This window comes from Stomoxys calcitrans, chromosome 2, assembly GCF_963082655.1.
Source record: "Stomoxys calcitrans chromosome 2, idStoCalc2.1, whole genome shotgun sequence".
Taxonomy (NCBI): Eukaryota; Metazoa; Arthropoda; class Insecta; order Diptera; family Muscidae; genus Stomoxys; species Stomoxys calcitrans.
Genome location: NC_081553.1, coordinates 30,345,876 through 30,363,107, shown reverse-complemented (window position 1 = coordinate 30,363,107; position 17,232 = coordinate 30,345,876). Strand labels below are relative to the sequence as shown.

Genomic DNA, 17,232 nt, shown 5'->3' with positions numbered 1-17,232 from the left:
ATATAGTGATACTGCCCAAGTTTGTAATCATTTTATTATTCCGTTTGCAACACGTCGAAATAACAATTTCCGACCCTATATATTCTTGATCGTCGTAAAAAGCTATGACGATTTAGCCATGACGATTCAATTAGCCGTCCGTCCGTTTTTCCCTTTGTCTGTCGGTTGAAATCACGATACATTCTTTCAAAATAGAGATATCGAGTTGGAACTGAAGTTCTATATCAGACTTCATCTTGATATAGCCCCCATATAGACCGATCTCCCGATTGAAGGTCTTGGACCCATACAAGACGCATTTACTATCCGATTTTGGGATTTGAACCCATCTGCTACACAGACGATGTAATAATACTTCTAAGGGGTAAGGATACGAACGAGCCGAAGGGCCAAAGGGTCTTGCATATGGCATATGACTGGACTAAACCCAGAGGTCTCAATGTTAACCCAGAGAAGACTGAAATATGCCTGTTCACGAGGAAGACGAATGTGGGCAATTTAACGCACCACGTTTCCTCAATAAGACGATTTCGATATATGACAAGGCCAACTACTTAGGTGTGATCTTGGGCAGGACACTGAAACTGGAAGCGTCACATTCAGGAGCGTACTTAAGAGGCTCACAGATATTGGGCACTATGTAGACGGCCGTAGGCTCAAAATGGGGCCTGAACCCGAGGATAGTCCACTGGCTCTACGGGAGCGTGATTAGACCAATACTTACTTTCGCCTCAGTAGTTTGGTGGACTGCTATGGAGAGAAAGTGCAATATAAGGACCATACAACAGGTTCAGAGAACATGTTGTAGTGGCATGGGCGGAGCGATGAAGACCACGCTCACTAGGCCGCTGGAGACCATTATAGATATCCGACCCATTGACATACAGATTAAGTGTGAGGCAGCCAATGCGGCTATTAGACTTAAGGCGATGGGAGAATGGATCGAGGATGGGAGCAGCTCATCGCAGGTTTCCGATCTGATACCTGACATGAACCTTAAAGCCGAGTGAGAGGCACTGCTGCCGTCGGCACAGTCTTGGATTGACGGAACCCTTGTATTGCCATCTGGAAGATCATTATTCACGGTTGGATCAAAGCTAGAGGTCAGAGTGGTCCTGGGGGTTTACATTGAGAACCCATGGACTGAGATCTGTTTTAGACTGCCTGACCATAATACGGTCCTACAGGCGGAGATCCGGGCGATCACGGAATGCGTGACGTGGCGTGGTGCTAACGCGAGGACGACGAGTGTGAACATCTTTACCGACAGAAAAATTGCCATAAGGGCAATAACAACGAGGACGGTAAGGTCACGAACAGTCTTGCAGTGTAAGAAGGAGGTTAACGCCTTCTCTGAGGATGGCAAAATCCGCATCGTTCGGGTGCTGGGCCATAACGGGGTAAGGGGAAACGAAGGGGCAGACGATTTGACGGTGAAGGCCAATAAACTTGGTTAACCCAAAGCCTTTCTGGTCGACGCAGTCCGAGTCAATGGAGTGGGCGACGAATGCGCATGCAACATTGTGGAACAGCGAAACGGTCGGTAGGGCGGCGAAAATCCTACGATCGTCAGAAGACGAGACTATTACTGAAAGGAAGCAAGAAGGAGGTCAGTATAGCTATTGGTATCATAACGGGACACATAGGACTACGAGCTCACTTATATAAAATCGATGCGGCTTTCGTGTCCAACAGATAACGGCACTTAGGTGGTGACACAATATCAGACATGAACCAACTTAGGGGGGTGCTATTGAAAACAATTAACGATTTTGTAAGTAGCACGGAATTTCTACTTTAATTTTCTTTTTAGAGGTTACTTTACAGTTTTCTAGAGCGCACATCAAGCCGATTACTGGCTTAGGTGTATATCCATAGTGGCAGGGGGTGTATTAATATCTACACCCACTTTCAACCTAACCTACCTGATTTCGCTGCAATACGGTACAATGAGTTGCGTTTAGCCTCTCGATATTCGAACTGAGTTTGATAAAGATCGGGACTATGTGCGGATGAAGTTGTCATATAGATCAATATCTCGATTGATGATCTAAGGCTAGAGCGGACAAAATATCGATGGTGCTATCAAAAATAATATATTATTTTTTTTTTTTGGCTAAATATCGATTGAGGTTGAATATCCAGCAAACAGAGTGGCTTTTATGAGGAAGGACATGTGGGATCACTTTTTCCCTTGCCTATTGGCACCAGCTTTTTCTCTTCCATACCTCCCGAAAAACAGCTTCAAATAGGCACCTGTTTAACATTCCAGGAAGAAATTTCAGGCAGATAGCTGAAATCTGTTTTCAGCTATCTGCCTGATGACCTCGGCCGGTAATCCGTCGGGACCGGGGGCTTTTCTGCGCTGCATACCTTAGCTCTTCTTCCGTATATGGGATTTTCGTAAACTTCGTCTTGTGGGGGAAAAAGTGTGTTCAACATGTTTTCTATTGTTCTTCCGTCCAATCACCCAATATAAATCAGGAAATTTTGCACAGATGCTTCTTAATGATGTAGGTTCTTGGGGACTGCAAATGGGTTATATCGGTTCAGATTTGTATATTGGCCCAATAAAAACCGAATCCCCGATTTAACTTCTTGCGACCTGTATCTTGATCACAAGAATATCAATATCAAAAGAACAGGAAATAGATACGGAAGCCGAGAGGAGCGGATTAGGATTTTATTTTGATACATGGTTTCTTCGGAGAAACTTCTTAGAATTAGTATGTAGTATGTATGTATGTAGTTTACGTTTTTGCTATACGACTTTTTAAAAAACAAATCGACCCATATATTTGTTGATATTTGAATGAATTACTTTATTTTCTTTTTATTTCTTTTAGGTTATGAACAATGCCTACAGTGTTTTTGCTCTCTTAATGAACGTGGAAAAATAAACTAAACTAACGTCTCTGTCTCAAAATTAGAAACTTAAGAATCAAAAATGTAAATAACAAATAATAAAATTTTAAGATATGCATAAATCTGACGCTTAAAGCCATGTATATTTAAATGAATGATGTCACATACAAAAGTATATTAAAAAGTTTTCAAACCCATTTTATGTAACTACAACAATCCGTCAAAATTATCTTTAATATAAAAATCAATTTGTGTTTGTTTGTTTGTGTGTTCCTTATAGACTCAGAAACGGCTGAACCGATTTTCTTGAAATTTTCACAGATGGTGCATAATGAAAACAGGGTACTACATTTTTTGATATCTGAAGGGGGGCGGACACTTCCCTAACCCTAATCTTCACAAACGCTAAATCTCGGAGATGGGTGGTGCGATTTAAGCGAAATTTTGTGTGCTCTCTTATACAAAGTAATCTACAAACAAAAATTTCGTTTTCAAATTTCGGATGGGGTACCTAGGGGGGCGTCCCACTCCCAAAACCTACCAAATATATATATACCCCAATCACGACAATATGGGACTCTAATGTAGAACCAAGTGTTTGGGGGACCACCCCAACCCCTAAATCGGACATATTTACCGACCATGGCAATATGGGACTCACATGAAAGGTATTTGGGACTAAAATACGAATATGATATCCAAATGTGAGACCAAGTTTCCGGAGGTCCACCCCTTCCCTAAAACACCCCCCAAATAAGACTTATTTACTGACCATGGCAATATGGGACTTAAATAAAAGGTACTTCAGTGTAAAATGCGAATTTGATATTCAAATGTGGGACCAAGTTTTTGGGGGTCCACCTCTTCCCCAAAATACCCACCAAACAGGAATAATTTACTGACCATGGCAATATGGGACTCAGATTAAAGGTTTTTAAGATAAGAAAACGAATCTGATATCTAATTTTTGAACCAAGTATTTGGTTCAAAAATTTCATTTGGGGCTCAAATGAAAGGTCTTTGGAAGTAAAGAACGAATCTGATATCAACATTCGGGAAAAGTGTCTATGGGGCTACCCCACCCTCATAACACCACCCAAATAGGAAGTATTTGCTGACCATTGCCATATGAGGCTCAAATAAGAGGTTTTTTTTAGAATAGAACACGAATCTGATATATATTTTCAAGGCCAAGTCACTGAGTGGCCCTAAAACACCCCCAAACCGATCATGATTGCCGACTATGGAAAAATGGGGCTCATATGAAAGGTATTTGGGAGTAGACCATGAAACTGATGTCAACATTCGGGACCAACTACGTCTAGCGGACGTCCCATCACCATAATAACCCCCAAATAGGATGTATTTTCTCACCAAGACAATTTGGGTCTTCAAGAGAGTGGAGCTCGATATTCATAGTTTTTAGGGTCCTTGAAAGTACGTATCAGAGGGGATTGCCCTGCCGCAATCCTACCCAAAAATAGAAAGGAATTAAAAATAATATATGAATAATATGAAATAATATATGAAATCCAATCAGGATAGAATAGGACTGAAATTAAAAGTCTTTGGTAGTAGAGTTCACTTTTTACCCTCAAATTGGGGTGGACACAAGAGGACCTGCGGATCTTTTAGAATGTGATATTCCTGTCCAGCTAGTGTTTGTATATAAAAAACATTAACTACACGGTTTGATACATAAACTTAATATAACATATCAAGATTGATCCTAAGTAAATGGTTAACTAAGGTAAGTCAACACAGCTTACCAGTGTTTTAAGATCCTATATCATATGGTGTAATATAAATGTATTATTATTATTATAATTTTTTTTACACACCACCGTAGGATAGGGGGTATATTCATTTAGTCATTCCGTTTGCAAAACATTGCTATATCAATTTCCGACCTTACAAGGTATATATATTTCGGATCGTCGTAAAATTCTAAGACGATTTAACAATGTCCGTGTGTCTGTCCGTCCGTCTGTTGTCATCACTCTAGAGCCTTCAAAAATTGAGATATTGAGCTGAAATTTGACACAGATACGTCTTTTTAATGCACGCTGATTAAGTTATTGAACGGGTCAAATCGGACCATATTTGGATATAGCTGCCATATAGACCGATTTTCCGATAAAGGGTCTAATGCTCATAAAAACTTTGTTTCATCCGATTTTGCTGATATTTGAAACAGGGAGTAGTTTAAGGCTTCCCGATAACTGACCCAAATATGGTTCAGATCCGACTATGTTTAGATAAAGCTGCAATATAGGCTGATCCGCCGATAAAGGGTCTGAAGCCCCTAAAAGTTTTATTTATTACCTAAATATGGTTAAAATCGGACTATATTTAGCTTTATTTATTACCTAAATATGGTTAAAATCGGACTGTATTTAGATATAGCTGCCATATAGACCGATCTCCCGATAGAGGGTCTGAAGGCCATAAAAGCTTTATTTTTTATGCGATTTTCCTGAAATTTTAAACAGTGAGTAGGTTAAGACCACCCAACATCGGACCTAAATATGGTTCAGATCGGACTATATTTAGATATAGCTGTCATATAAACCGATCTGCCGATAAGGGGTCTGAAGCCAATAAAAGCTTTATTTATTACCCGATTTCCCTGAAATTTGAAAAACTGAGTAGGTTAAGACCACCCAGCATCGGACCTAAATATGGTTCAGATCGGACTATATTTAGATATAGCTGTCATATAAACCGATCTGCCGATAAGGGGACTGAAGCCCATAAAAGCTTTAGTTATTACCAGATTTCGCTGAAATTTGAAGCAGTGAGTTTTTCTGATCCTCACGATATTCGACCTTAATATGGTTCGGATCGGTTTATAATTGGATATATCTGCCAAAAAGACCAATATTTTGTTCTACAAAATTGAATAGTGACATATCTATTAAACCACCCAATGTCCATGCCGAATTTGGGTGCTTAAGTTATCCAATTTTCGGATTGTAACGAAATGGGATTTACATATACACCCGAGGTGGTGGGTGGGTCCAAAATGCGATTCGGCCGAACTTAATGTCTTTTTACTTTTTTTTTTTTTTTTTTTGTTAAAAAAAACACTTTTCAATAACGTCTTCATTTCTAATTGTAATTTTGCCAATGCACTTTCTTTGTTTAACTCACATAAAATATCAAACTAACACACACGTGGTGATGAGCAACTAAATTTTTATTTTACTTTGACTGTCTAAGAATGTGCGCTTCAGAAATAAATTAGGAGTACCAATGGGCCTCAATAAATTAAAACCCCTTACCAGTTGTGTCAATGTCATTACTGCTAAAGCTTTAAGTAAATCATAAAAATATTAAATCGTGACATATAGTGAAAATTGTCAGCTCGACCAAATGATTTAATATTTAATGCTTAAAATATATTTCCATTAATTACAAATAAGCCATTTAATTGTTTTCTTAATTAATTATTAACCATGTGTTTATCAACAAATAAACGTTTAAAATAAAAATATTTGCTACACTGCACTTTACATGAAGCATAGTAGGCAGGTCATTTCGCTTGTAGCTCCATGATGTTTACCAAATGTTAGTATTCACAATTACACTATCGCAATTCACAGAATAAACTCGGAGTTTAGAATTTTTTCTCATTAAAAAGCTTCCGACATCTCACCTAAATATGCATTACATCGGTCCATATTTGGATATAGCTGCTTTATAGACCGATCTGCCAATAAAGGGTCTGAAGCCCATAAAAGCTTTAGTTTTTAACCGATTTCGTTGAAATTTGAAACAATGGGTAGTTTTAGGCCTCCTAACATAGGACCCAAATATGGTTTAGATCGGATTATATGTAGATATAGCTGTCATATAGACCGATCCCGGTCTGAAGCTCATAAAAGCCCTATTTATTATCCGATTTCGCTGAAATTTGAAACAGTTGGTAGTTTTAGGTCTCCCGACATTCGCCCCAAATATGTTTTGGATCGGACTATATTTATATATAGCTGTCATATAGACCGATCTCCCGATGAAGGGTCTGAAGCCCATAAATGCTTAAGTTTTTAACCGATTTCGCTGAAATTTGAAACAGTGAGTAGTTTTAGGCCTACCAACATCTGACCCAAATATGGTTCAGATCGGACTACATTAAGATATAGCTGCCCTATAGACCGATCTCCCGATAAAGGGTCTGAAGCCCATAAAAGCTTTATTTTTTATGCAATTTCGCAGAAATTTAAAACAGTTGGTAGTTTTAGCCCACCTGCCATCCGACCCAAATATGGTAAAGTTTAGTTCAATGACAATCTTCTATCAAAAAAAAAAAAAAAAAAAAAAAAAAAAAAAGATTTCTTGATTTGTTTACTTGAGTTGAATATTACAATAAAAACTAAGCACTAGCGACTTAGGCTATAAGCTTAAGAGATCTGGAATATTTTGTTCAAGTCATAGCAAATAGGGAGTTGGCATATTCCGTAGTTGCATGATTTACCTTGCCTCCACATTCATTTCATTAAATAAGCGATTAAACATAGTTTAATTCCATTCAGTTTGTTTCAATAGGGATGAGTCCACCAAATCTGCCTTACCATTCACTTAAATTATATTTAAGTATATTTCAATAATAAAGTGGTGAGTATTCATTCATAAAACTTTGTCACCTTTTCATTCGATATCATACATGAGTAGTACTATAAGTTAAGTATGAACAGAAATTCAGAGTGACATCTACTTGGACTGTAAAACATGAAATTATAGACGTTCATCCTCACAATGATGAAGAACGATTTTTCAGTGGCATAACATCAAGTCACCATGGAGGCCACCGTAGCGCAGAGATTAGCATGCCCACCTAAGGCACTGAACGCCTGGGTTCAAGTCCTGGCGAGAACATTAGCAAATTTTTTTTAGCAATGCTTATACTCTCCTTATGCTAGCGACATTTGTGAGGTACTTCCTCAAGTAAAAACTTCTACCCAAAGGGGTGTGGCACTGCGACACGCCGTTCGTACTTGGCTTTATACAGGAGATCCCTTATCATTGGGCTTAAAGTTGAATCGGACATTAGTTTGTCTCTGTTTCTTAATGGAAATTGCATGGACAAGTTTGCATTTACACTATGTAATATTTTCATATGCTATTTAATCATCATAAAAGAAATCTCTAATATGAAACCTATTTAGATGAATACTATGGTAAGAACAACTCTTAATTCAAAAGACAGATGAAAAACTATTAAATTATGTACATTTTCTATATGTTTCTCTTTCAAGTCGAGCTCAATGATTGGAGATTTTCTTTGCAAATGGAAAAGGTAAGCCATAGGTAGCAACACACACCAACCACTATGGGACGCGTTTCGGCTTTGGTTAGTATTTGAATCATATTGATTGCGAAAACGACTCTATGATACAATTACCTCATTAACCACGCTCGACAACCCTGTCTATTAGCTGTACTTTTCCCAATGCATGTAGGTAGCTATATCAGGTTATAGACTGATTTGTATCGTATTTAGCTCAGTTATTGGAAGTCATAACGGAACACCACATACAAAATTTCAGTCAAATTGGACAAAAAGGAGCATTTATTTTTCCGATTACGCCGAAATTTGGGACAGAGAGTTAAGTTAAGCCCCTCGACATACTTCCACAGATAGGTCTAGATTTGAATATAATTGCCATATACATCAATCTCTCGATTTAAGGTTTTGGGACTATAAATAGCGCATTTATTGTCCGATGTAGTCGAAATTTGGGAAAGTGAGTTAAGTTAAGCCCCTCGACATACTTCTGGAATATCGCACTGATCGGTTCATTTTGGATATAGCTGCCATATAGACCAATTTCTCGATTTAAGGTTTTGGGACCATATACGGCGCATTTATTGTCCGATGTCGCCGAAATTTGGGATGGTGAGTTGCGTTAGGACCTTCGAAATCCTTCTTCAATTTGGCGCAGATCGGTTCAATTTGGATAATGCTGCAATTTAGACCGATTTCTCGATATAAGGACTTGCGACCAAGGCGCATTTATTGTCCGATTTTGTCATAATTTGGGACAGTGAGTTGCGTTAGGCCCTTCGTCATCCTTCTTCAATTTGGCCCAGATCGGTCCAGATTTCGATATAAATACCACATAGACCGATCTCTTGGTCTTGGCCCCATAAAAGGCGCATTTATAATCCGATTTCACTGAAATTTGACAATGTAGCTTAGGTTGGAATTTTCGACATCCGTGTCGTATATGGTTAAGATCGGTTTATTTTTAAATATAGCTACTTAAAAAACCAATATTTTGTTATACACAATCGAACAATGTCTTGTACTTATAAGTATTTGGTCGGAATCGGAACATATTTCGATATAGCTGCTATGGGGTATAAGGTATGCATATTTCACCGGATTTTGATGAAAGGTGGTTTACATATATACTCGAGGTGATGGGTATCCAAAGTGCGTCCCCGCCTAACTTAAAGCCTTTCTACTTGTTTTTTTTTTTTTTTTTTTTTTTGAAAAACTTTCCTATAGCTCATAAAAAATCACCCTTTATATGAATTAACCGGGTATAAACCTCCACCATTAGATGGGAGTATACTAATTTCGTGATTCTTTTTGTAACACCCCGAAATATGCGTCTAACACCCCATAAAGTTCGTATATTCTTGATCGTCATGACATTTTAAGTCGAACTAGCCACGTCCGTCTGTCTGTCGAAAGCACGCTAACTTTTGAAGGAGTGAAACTAGCCGCTTGAAATTTTGCACAAATTCTTCTTATTAGTGCAGGTCAGTTGGGATTGTAAACGGGCCAAAGCGGTCCATGTTTTGACATAGCTGCCATATAAACCAATCTTGGGTCATGATTTCTTGAGCCTCTAGAGGGCGCAATTCTTGTCCTATTTGGCTGAAATTTTGCACGTAGTGTTAAGCATGGTTGAAATCGGTTCATAACCTGCTATAGCTGCCATATAAACCGATCTCAGGTCTTGACTTCTTCAACTGTTAGAGGGCGCAATTTTTATCGAATTTGGCTGTAATTTTGCACGACGTGTTTTGGTATCACTGCCAACAACTGTGCTAAGTAAAGCGAAAATCGTTACATAACCTGATATAGCTGTCATATAAACCGATCTGGGATCTTGACTTTTTGAGCCTCTAGAAGGAGCAATTCCTATCCGATTGGAATGAAATTTTGAACGATGTGCTTTGTTATGATATCCAACAACTGTGCCAAGTATGGTTCAAATCGGTTTATAACCTGATATAGCTGTCATATAAACCGATCTTGGGTATTGACTTCTTGATCCTCTAGAGGGTGCAATTCTTATCCGATTGGAATGAAATTTTGCATGACGTATTTTATTCTTACGTTCAACAACTATGTCAAATAAGGTTCAAATCGGTTCTTAACCTGATATAGCTGCCATATAAACCGATCTGGGATCTTGACTTCTTGAACTTCTAGAGGTGGCAGTTATTATCCGATTTGCCTAGAATTTTGTACGACGAATCCTCTCATGACCATCAACATACGTGTTTATTATGCTCTGAATCGGTCTATAGCCCGATACAGCTCCCATATAAAACGATCTCTCCATTTTACTCTTGAGCCCCCAAAGGGCGCAATTCTTATTCGAATTGGCTAACATTTTACTCAGGTCTCCAATATATAATTTAATTGTCGTCCGAACCAGACGATATCTCGATATCGCTCTAATAGCAGAGCAAATATCTTCTTTTTCCTTTATTGCCTAAGAACAGATGCCGGGAAAAGAACTCGACAAATGCGATCCATGGTGGAGGGGATATAAGATTCCGCCCGGACAAACTTAGCACGCTTTGACTTGTTAATACTTTTTTTTTTTATTATGTAGGGTATTCAATGCTTTTTGAACTAAATTCTCAAATTGTGATTTTTTTTTTAATGATTAACCGGGTATTTTCCACTTAGGCTTTGACACATTTTAAGTGCATGTGCCTCTTCAAATATTAATCTTCATCTATGTGGAAAAAGAAAAGCATGCATAATTAATCACCACATATAAACACTGGAAATGTAAATAAAACCACAGGTGCTTTCAGCTCATCATTGACAGTTGACCAGTGAACATAAATACGTCCAAAAGCCTTTGCATTCCAGCAATTATGAGTCGCATACCCATCGAAAAGTTTCGAATTCAACAATACAAAAAAATCGATAGAGTATCAAGTGGCCGTCTTTTGATACTCATACTAAAGGTGCTCGGCCTATGGCATTGGCAAGAGGAAGAAGATCAAAGTGTCCTTAGCATAATATTGCATCACCTGCATGCCTGGCTCTTACATGTGCCCATGTCTTTTGCTTTTTGTGCCCTGATGTGGATTGAAGTGTTTCGTGCCCCTGATTTTGTGGAAGCTGGCAAAGTTTTGTACATGTCCTTGACTCTGAGTGTGGTTATTCCCAAAACTTTGAGTTTTTGGTTACTCTCAACCAGAATATGTCGCTTCATCAAGGATTTGCAAGTAAATCCCATGTATGAATTTCAATCCCAGGAAGAGATTCTCATGTGGCACAGTCAACACAAACTCTTTAAAAACGTGGTGAGACTTTATTTGGGTGGCAGTGTGTTGGCAGCTTTAGGAGCATTTATTGGAGTGCTCTTTGAGGAGGACTATCAGTTGGGATTTCCCTATTGGGTACCTTTTGAATGGCACAACCCTAGGGGCTATTGGCTAGCCTATCTGTATAATGTGGTGGCCATGTCTGTGGCCTGTTTCTCAAATGTCTCCTTTGATATGTTCGGCTGTTATATGATATTTCACATTGGACTGCTGTACAAATTGCTGAGCTTGAGATTCCATCAATTGCAGCATGTCGATGAAGTAAAGGCCAAGGATAAGTTGATGGCATTTGTTCTTATGCACATGAAAATTAAAAGGCATGAAGGCCATCAAAAGGTGTTAGGAAACTGTTAAAACTCCCACTTTCTTTGTTTTTCATTTAGGGCCACCAAAGAATGCGAACATCTGGTATCCCATTATGTCCTGAATCAAATAATTTTTAGCGCTCTCATCATATGCTTCAGTGGTTATCGTTTGCAAAAGGTAAGTAAGTCTCTACTCGCACTGGGAAATTTTTAATGAAGAGATGAAAAGAAAGAAGAATTGCAAACTTTCATGCTCTTTTTATACCCTCCACCATAAGATGGGGGGTATACTAATTTCGTCATTCTGATTGTAACTACTCGAAATATTCGTCTGAGACCCCATAAAGTATATATATTCTTGATCGTCGTGAAATTTTATGTCGATCTAGCCATGTCCGTCCGTCTGTCCGTCCGTCCGTCCGTCCGTCCGTCCGTCCGTCCGTCTGTCTGTCGAAAGCACGCTAACTTCCGAAGGAGTAAAGCTAGCCGCTTGAAATTTTGCACAAATACTTCTTATTAGTGTAGGTCGGTTGGTATTGTAAATGGGCCATATCGGTCCATGTTTTGATATAGCTGCCATATAAACCGATCTTGGGTCTTGACTTCTTGAGCCTCTAGAGTGCGCAATTCTTATCCGATTGGGATGAAATTTTGCACAACGTGTTTTGTTATGATATCTAACAAATGTGCCAAGTATGGTTCAAATCGGTCCATAACCTGATATAGCTGCCATATAAGCCGATCTTGGGTCTTGACTTCTTGAGCCTCTAGAGTGCGCAATTCTTATCCGATTGGGATGAAATTTTGCACAACGTGTTTTGTTATGATATCCAACAACTGTGCCAAGTATGGTTCAAATCGGTTCATAACCTGCTATAGCTGCCATATAAACCGATCTGGGGTCTTGACTTCTTGAGCCTCTAGAGAGCGCAATTCTTATCCGATTGGAATGAAATTTTGCACGACGTGTTTCGCTATTATATCCAACAACTGTGCCAAGTATGGTCCAAATCGGTCCATAACCTGCTATAGCTGCCATATAAACCGATCTTGGGTGTTGACTTCTTGAGCCTCTTTTTGTTATTATATTCAACAACTGTGCCAAATATGGTTCAAATCGGTTTATAACCTGATATAGCTGTCATATAAACAGATCTGGGGACTTGACTTCTTGAGCTTCTAGAGGGCGCAATTCCTATCCGATTTGGCTGAAATTTCGCAAGACGTTTTTTATTGTTACTTTCAACAACTGTGTCAAATAAAGTACAAGTCGGTTCATAACCTGATGTAGCTGCCATATAAACCGATCTGGGATATTGACTTCTTGAGCCTCTAGAGGTCGCAATTATTATCCGATTTGCCTGAAATTTTGTACGACGGATTCTTTCATGACCATCAACATTCGTGTTTATTATGGTCTGAATCGGTCCATAACCCGATACAGCTCCCATATAAATCGATCTCTCTATTTTACTTTTTGAACTCACAAAGAGCGCAATTCTTATTCGAATTGGCTGACATTTTACACAGGTCTCGCTCTAATAGCAGAGCAAATCTTTTCTTATATCCTTTTTTTTGCCTAAGAAGAGATGCCGGGAAAAGAACTTGACAAATGCAATCCATGGTGGAGGGTATATAAGATTCGGCCCGGCCGAACTTAGCACGCTTTTACTTGTTCCAAACTGCTGTGGTTTAGCATCTTTAAACTTTTTTTCGTTCTCTTAGATGAACATCATGGATAATGTGGGTCAATTCTTTTCCATGCTACAATTTTTGTCAATCATGATTTTGGAAATATTCCTACCCTGTTACTTTGCCAATGAAATAACCGTTAATTCATCCCTTTTGCTATTCGATATCTACAAATCGAATTGGTTGAACTATTCACCATCTACCAGAAAATTTATAATTTTATTTATGGAATTTTTAAAGCAACCTGTAATCATCAAGGCAGGTGGATATTTTGAAATCGGCCTACCCATATTTACTAAGGTGCCCATATTTACGTGTTCATGGAAATCAAGAGGCAAAATTAAGATTTTTTTTTGTAATATTTCCAGGTTATGAATAATGCCTATACATTTTTTGCCTTGCTGCTTAACGTTGATGAAAAGTGAATTTTAACCATTTGGTATTGATTGCAATGGTATTAAAGAAGACTAGTGAATAATAATTGTTGTTGCGTTTCATTGTGTTGTTACTGGTTGGTGTCAACTCAGTTCTGAGCAGTATATAAGTGAGAGTATGCGTGAGAGTACATTTTGATGTCTGTGAGATGTCAGTATGATGAGAGATCACACTTTGTATGGGGGTGTGGTGGAAAAGCTTGAGATGCTTTGCCATATATTATAGTCATTCCGTTTGCAACACATCGAAATATCAATTTCCGATCTCACAAAGCATATATATTGGTTGCCCAAAAAGTAATTGCGGATTTTTTAAAAGAAAGTAAATGCATTTTTTATAAAACTTAGAATGAACTTTAATCAAATATACCTTTTTTACACTTTTTTTCTAAAGCAAGCTAAAAGTAACAGCTGATAACTGACAGAAGAAAGAATGCAATTACAGAGTCACAAGCTGTGAAAAAATATGTCAACGCCGACTGTATGAAAAATCCGCAATTACTTTTTGGGCAACCCAATATTCTTTTAAAAAATCCGCAATTACTTTATGGGCAACCCAATATTTCGGATCGTCGAAAAATTCTAAGACGATTTAACGATGTCCGTGTGTCTGTCCGTCCGTCTGTTGTAATCACTCTAGCGCCTTAAAACATTGATATATTGAGTTGAAATTTGTCACAGATACGTCTTTTTGATGCACGCTGGTTAAGTTCTTGCACGGGCCAATTCGGACCATATTTGGATATAGCAGCTATATAGACCGATTTTCCGATAAAAGGTCTAATGCCCATAAAAACTTGAATTTTCATCCCATTTTGCTGAAATTTGAAACAGTGAGTAGTTAAAGGCCTCCAGATGGGTAGTTAAAGGCCAAAGATGGTTCAGAACGGACTATATTTGGATATAGCTGCCATATAGACCGATCTCCCGATAAAGGGTCTGAAGAACCTAAAAGCTTTATATATTACCCGATTTTGCTGAAATTTGCAACAGTGAGTAGTTTAAGGCCTCCAGATAACTGACCCAAAGATGGTTCAGATCGGACTATATTTAGATATAGCTGCCAAATACACCGATCTCCTGATAAAGGGTCTGGAGACCCTAAAAGCTTTATATATTACCCGATTTTGCGGAAATTTGCAACAGTGAGTAGTTTAAGGCCTCCAGATAACTGACCCAAAGATGGTTCAGATCGGACTATATTTAAATATAGCTGCCATATAGACCGATCTCCCGATAAAGGGTCCGAAGACCATAAAAGCTTTATTTATGGTAATAAATAGAGTTTGCTGAAATTTGCAACAGTGGGTTATTTTAGACATCTGACGTAAACATTGTTAAGATCGGACTATATTTAGATATAGCTGCCATATAGACCGATCTTCCGATAAGGGGTCTGAAGGCCACAAAAGTTTTATTTATAACCCGATTTCGCTGAAATTTGAAACGGTGAGTAGCTTTGGGCCTCTTAATATCATAGCTAAATTTGGTTCAGATCGGAATATATATAGAGATATAGCTGCCATATAGAACGATATCCATGTAAAGGGTCTGAAGCCCATAACAGCTTTATTTTTTAACCGATTTCGCTGAAATTTGAAACAGTGAATAGCTTTAGGCCCCCTAACATAGGACCCAAATATGGGTCCCCAAAGCCCATAAAAGCTTTATTTTTTATCCGATATCGCTGAAATTTGAAACAGTGGGTAGTTTAAGGTCTTCCGACATCCGTCCCAAATATGCTTCGGATCGGACTGTATTTAAATATAGCAATCATATAGACCGATATGCCGGTTAAGGGTCTTAAGCTCACAAAAGCTGCATTTATTAAACGATTTTGTTGAAATTTGAAATACAAAATTCAACAATGACTTATATTTATTAGAGCACTCAATGTCCGTGCCGAATTTGTCCAATTTTCACCGGATTGTGCCGAAAGGGGGTTTTCATATATGTCCGAGGTGGTGGGTATCGGCCCGGCCGAACTTAATGCTTTTTTATACCCTCCACCATAAGATGGGGGGTATACTAATTTCGTCATTCTGATTGTAACTATTCGAAATATTCGTCTGAGACCCCATAAAGTATATATATTCTTGATCGTCGTGAAATTTTATGTCGATCTAGCCATGTCCGTCCGTCTGTCCGTCCGTCTGTCTGTCGAAAGCACGCTAACTTCCGAAGGAGTACAGCTAGCCGCTTTAAATTTTGCACAAATACTTCTTATTAGTGTAGGTCGGTTGGTATTGTAAATGGGCCATATCTGTCCATGTTTTGATATAGCTGCCATATAAACCGATCTTGGGTCTTGACTTCTTGAGCCTCTAGAGTGCGCAATTCTTATCCGATTGGAATGGAATTTTGCACGACGTGTTTTGTTATTATATCCAACAACTGTGTCAAGTATGGTTCAAATCGGTTCATAACCTGATATAGCTGCCATATAAACCGATCTTGGGTCTTGACTTCTTGAGCATCTAGAGTGCGCAATTCTTATCCGATTGGAATGAAATTTTGCACGACGTGTTTTGTAACGATATCCAACAACTCTGCCAAGTATGGTTCAAAACGGTCCATAATCTTATATAGCTGTCATATAAACCGATCTTGGGTCTTGACTTCTTGAGCCTCTAGAGGGCGCAATTCTTATCCAATTTGAATGAATATTGGCAGGTAGTATTTTGTTATGATATCCAACAACTGTGCCAAGTATGGTTCAAATCGGTTCATAACCTGATATAGCTGCCATATAAACCGATCTCGGATCTTGACTTCTTGAGCCTCTAGAGGTCGCAATTATTACTCGATTTACCTGAAATTTCGTACGACGGATCATCTCATGAACATCAACATACGTGTTTATTATGGTCTGAATCGGTCTATAGGCCGATACAGCTCCCATATAAATCGATCTCTCTATTTTACTTCTTGAGACCACAAAGGGCGCAATTCTTTTTCGAATTGGCTGACATTTTACACAGGTCTCCAACATATAATTTAATTGTGGTCCAAACCGGACCATATCTTGATATCGCTCTAATAGCATAGCAAATCTTTTCTTATATCCTTTTTTTGCCTAAGAAGAGATGCCGGGAAAAGAACTCGACAAATGCGATCCATGGTGGAGGGTATATAAGATTCGGCCCGGCCGAACTTAGCACGCTTTTACTTGTTACTTGTTAAGCTTCTGTTATGGGTAATGACATGGACGATATTTACTATGATTATTTCAAGATGGTTTAATGCGAGAAGGAGTTGATTTGTATAATTCTGTGGCTTTGGTAGCAAATGAGAAAAACTTTGGCAACGCATACGTATATTGTGTAGGCGATAGTTCGGCATTCTACGTG

General features: G+C 38.5%; 2 protein-coding genes across 2 annotated transcripts in view; one reads left to right on the top strand and one right to left on the bottom strand.

Moving 5' to 3' along the window:
• LOC106092496 (sodium/hydrogen exchanger 9B2) overlaps positions 1 to 17,232 on the bottom strand; it is a 285,857-nt gene that overhangs the window by 128,708 nt on the left and 139,917 nt on the right. The gene's annotated exons all lie outside the window — the stretch shown is intronic.
• On the top strand, positions 10,996 to 13,873 carry LOC106094187 (odorant receptor 94b). The gene is made up of 4 exons (XM_013261386.2): positions 10,996 to 11,768; positions 11,835 to 11,934; positions 13,482 to 13,748; positions 13,817 to 13,873. Exons 1-4 carry the CDS (start codon positions 10,996 to 10,998, stop codon positions 13,871 to 13,873), a joined length of 1,197 nt encoding a protein of 398 aa, XP_013116840.2.